Source organism: Propithecus coquereli, unplaced genomic scaffold (assembly GCF_000956105.1).
Source record: "Propithecus coquereli isolate 6110/MARCELLA unplaced genomic scaffold, Pcoq_1.0 Scaffold30, whole genome shotgun sequence".
Taxonomy (NCBI): Eukaryota; Metazoa; Chordata; class Mammalia; order Primates; family Indriidae; genus Propithecus; species Propithecus coquereli.
The window spans coordinates 2,794,014-2,797,121 of NW_012148619.1; the positions used below are offsets into that span (position 1 = coordinate 2,794,014).

The 3,108-nt window shown below is 48.2% G+C and overlaps 1 protein-coding gene across 1 annotated transcript in view; it reads right to left on the reverse strand.

The window, feature by feature from the left end:
• The window catches only part of CAT (catalase), a 35,703-nt gene extending 33,052 nt beyond the window's left edge, over positions 1–2,651 (reverse strand). The window contains exon 1 of the mRNA XM_012649642.1: positions 2,506–2,651. Within this exon, the coding sequence (XP_012505096.1) occupies positions 2,506–2,571 (66 nt within the window). The 5' untranslated portion in view covers positions 2,572–2,651. The remainder of the gene's footprint in view (positions 1–2,505) is intronic.
• Positions 2,652–3,108: the final 457 nt, after the last annotated feature.

Sequence of the window (3,108 nt, forward strand, 5' to 3'; positions counted from 1 at the left end):
GGAATCAGCGGGGAATAAAAAAATAATGAATTAATAAAAAAAAGAAAAGAAAAGAAAAACATAAACACACTAACCTCTGTTAATTTGCATACTTGGTGTTTAGGGGTAAAATATAAAGATATCTACCACTTATTCTAAACTGTGCTGAAAAAATTAATGGATTATTGGACGTATGAAGGGATGAACAAATGGAATAACATGTAATAAAAGATACATAGCAAAATGCTAATTGTAGAATCTAGATGGTAGAACTGTGGATATACACTGCACTATTCTTTCAACTTTTCTGAATGTTTGAAATTTTTCATAATAAAGTATTTGAAAACTGCGTAGGCTATGAGGCATATGCACAATTTCTTTCGGAGGGTCCTGGAGTGGTCATCTCAAAGAAGTAAGCAGTTTTCACTGAGAGGAGAGTGAACTAAAATAAAATTTTAAGGCTCCCCGCCCCCCCACCAGCTGATTGAATGGATCCCCTCGTGGCCAAAGGAATATCCTAAAACTAACTTGTCTGCCAGGAGGAGGAGGGCAGACATGCCTCATCATGTTCCCCACCTTCTTGGAGACATCCTTTGTAACCCACTAACAGGCCTAAGGGTATGCAAGACAAATCTGCAGGTCCTCAATTTATACAACAAATCTATGTCCTGTGGCTTATCTCTGATAAATAGCTCCTTATGTTGAAACATTGCAAGCCTTTAGACAAAGCTTCATGTCTTTAACCAATTACAAGCCAAAGAATCTTCAAACCCACCTATTACCTGTTAAGCCCCCACTTCAAGATAGCCCACCTTTTCGGGCCGAACCAATGTATGCCTCTCACGTATTGATTTATGACTTTACCTGTAACCCCTGTCTCCCTGAAATGTATAAGACCAAACTGTAACCCAGCCACACCTAGTCCACTTGCTCAAGCCCTCTTGGGCGTGGCTCCAGGTCCTAGTCCTCAAATTTGGCTCAGAGTAAATCTCTCTAAAATTATTTTACAGAGTTTGGCTTTTTTTCCATTGACAGGAGGAAAAATTGAGGAACAAGACATCAACATGACTGCCAAAAAGGACAATGTACACGGTGCACTAAGATGCCATGGGCAAAAGGAGATAGCAGTATTCCAATTATAAGTCCTCCAATGTGCTTTGTGAGTGAGCTGTTTCTCACATGGGCAACTATGTTCAGTAAATCAACAGCAGGGACTTAATGAATCAACAGTTCATGATTCTCCCAAACAAGAAAAAAGCAAGCTAGTTTCACAATCAAGGGAGGTCCTTTAAAAATCAATATATTTTGTTTTATGAAAATCTCACTACATTGTCTATTTTTCTCAATTCACCAAGTATTCATGAAAACTCCAGTGTGAACAAGGATTTAGCAACCACTAGGGTATGGCAACCGTCCTGGCCCCATGAAACTGAGTTCTAATCTTGAGTCTGCCACTAATTGGTTGCATGTCCTTAATTAAGACTCTAAATCTCAGCATGTGGTAGCTCGCGCCTGTAATCCTAGTACACCGGGAGGCTGAGGCAGGCGGATCGTTTGAGCTCAGGAGTTCTAGACCAGCCTGAGCAAGAGCGAGACCCCGTCTCTACTAAAAAAAAGTAGAAAGAAATTAGCTGGACAACTAAAAATATATATATAGAAAAAAGGCCAGGAATGCCTCCCCCACCACCACTAAGCTAAAACTTTAAAGTTCCTATTCAGATGTTAACTGCTTTCCCCAGCCAAACTGGTCACTCCCTTTACACTCTACAGATAACCTACTAGAGCCCTCACCAGGCTGGAGGGTAATTACCTGTTTATGCACCTATCTCCCACACTAGACTCTGAGCTTCTAAATGGCGTTGTTCTTGCCTCATTGGAATGTATACACCGTGTCCCAGCACAGTAACACGTGCAGGCACTCAAAAGAATACGTGTGAATAAACGCATTAATTAATCCCTACTGTCACTCCCAGCTCTAAAACGCTAGGCTTGATGTTTTTAAGGGGCAATGAAATAATGGACGTAAAAATTCCTTTATTTAGCCGGTTTAATGCTGTGCGTACTACGTTCCAGACACCGTGTCCGGTGCTGGTGACATCAAGATGATAAAACACGGTCCTGGCCCCCGTGGCACCCCACAAAAATGAATGCGTGTAGATACTGGTTTACGAAGGTCAAAGCTAGAGCCCGCTGCCACTTCCCCCCTCACTTCCTTTCTTGCAGCTGCAGCTCTCTGCCTCTTTCCCCAAGCTGTGACCTCTGTCCCAGCTGGCAAAAGTGCAAAATTCGGAGCCAACCACCCGCGCCCCGTGGGCGACAAATCCTGCAGGCCGCTGCTCACGCCCCAGACCCCTCGCCCCTCTCCCGCGAATGTGACAATCCATCTGCACCAGCAGCCCCCCCCCCAAGCCCGGGATCAGTGGTACAGCCCCTCGGAGCGCCGCCGCGCGGGGGAGCCAGGGCCGTTACTCTTCGACGCCCCACTTTCGCGCGGACCCTCGGCGGCTCGGAGAGCACAGGGTGTACCTGCCCGTTCCGCTGCTCCTTCCAGTGGCTCATCTGGTTGCTGGCGGGATCCCGGCTGTCCTCCATGACGTCCGAATGGCGTGGCACAGCGTACCAGGCGGCCTCGGCAAGCGCGTCTCCTTCCTCAGCAGACTGAAGCGCCTACTGCCCCTCGCCTGAAGCGGGCAACTTCAGGCTCCGCCAATCAGCACCGCCCCTCGGACCGCCCCCTCGGGAGGTCCTCCTCCTGATTGGCTGCTCAACCATAGGCGGGATGGGATTGGAAGCCCAATGGGGCGAGGAGCGGGGACTCCCCGAGGGAGGCGGGACCCGAGGACACGAAGAGTCTGGCGAGTGGTGTGGAAAGGAGGGGAGCCTCGGCGACGCGCGGGTGGCGAGTCCCTTCCCTCGGGCCCCAAAAGCCCAGGTTACCGAACCCAAGGCGGGCCTCTGGTTATCAGCATCCCTCAGACTGCCCTGGCACTGGGCGATGGCCTGCCAGTTTTGCCAAGGGATGCCTAGAGTCGACCCTGCTGGATGGGGCTTTGAACTTTGTAACTGTGCTCAGTTCTTAAAAACTCCGAAATGCTGGGTTGAATTGCTCTGTGCAAAATTCAGTTTTGT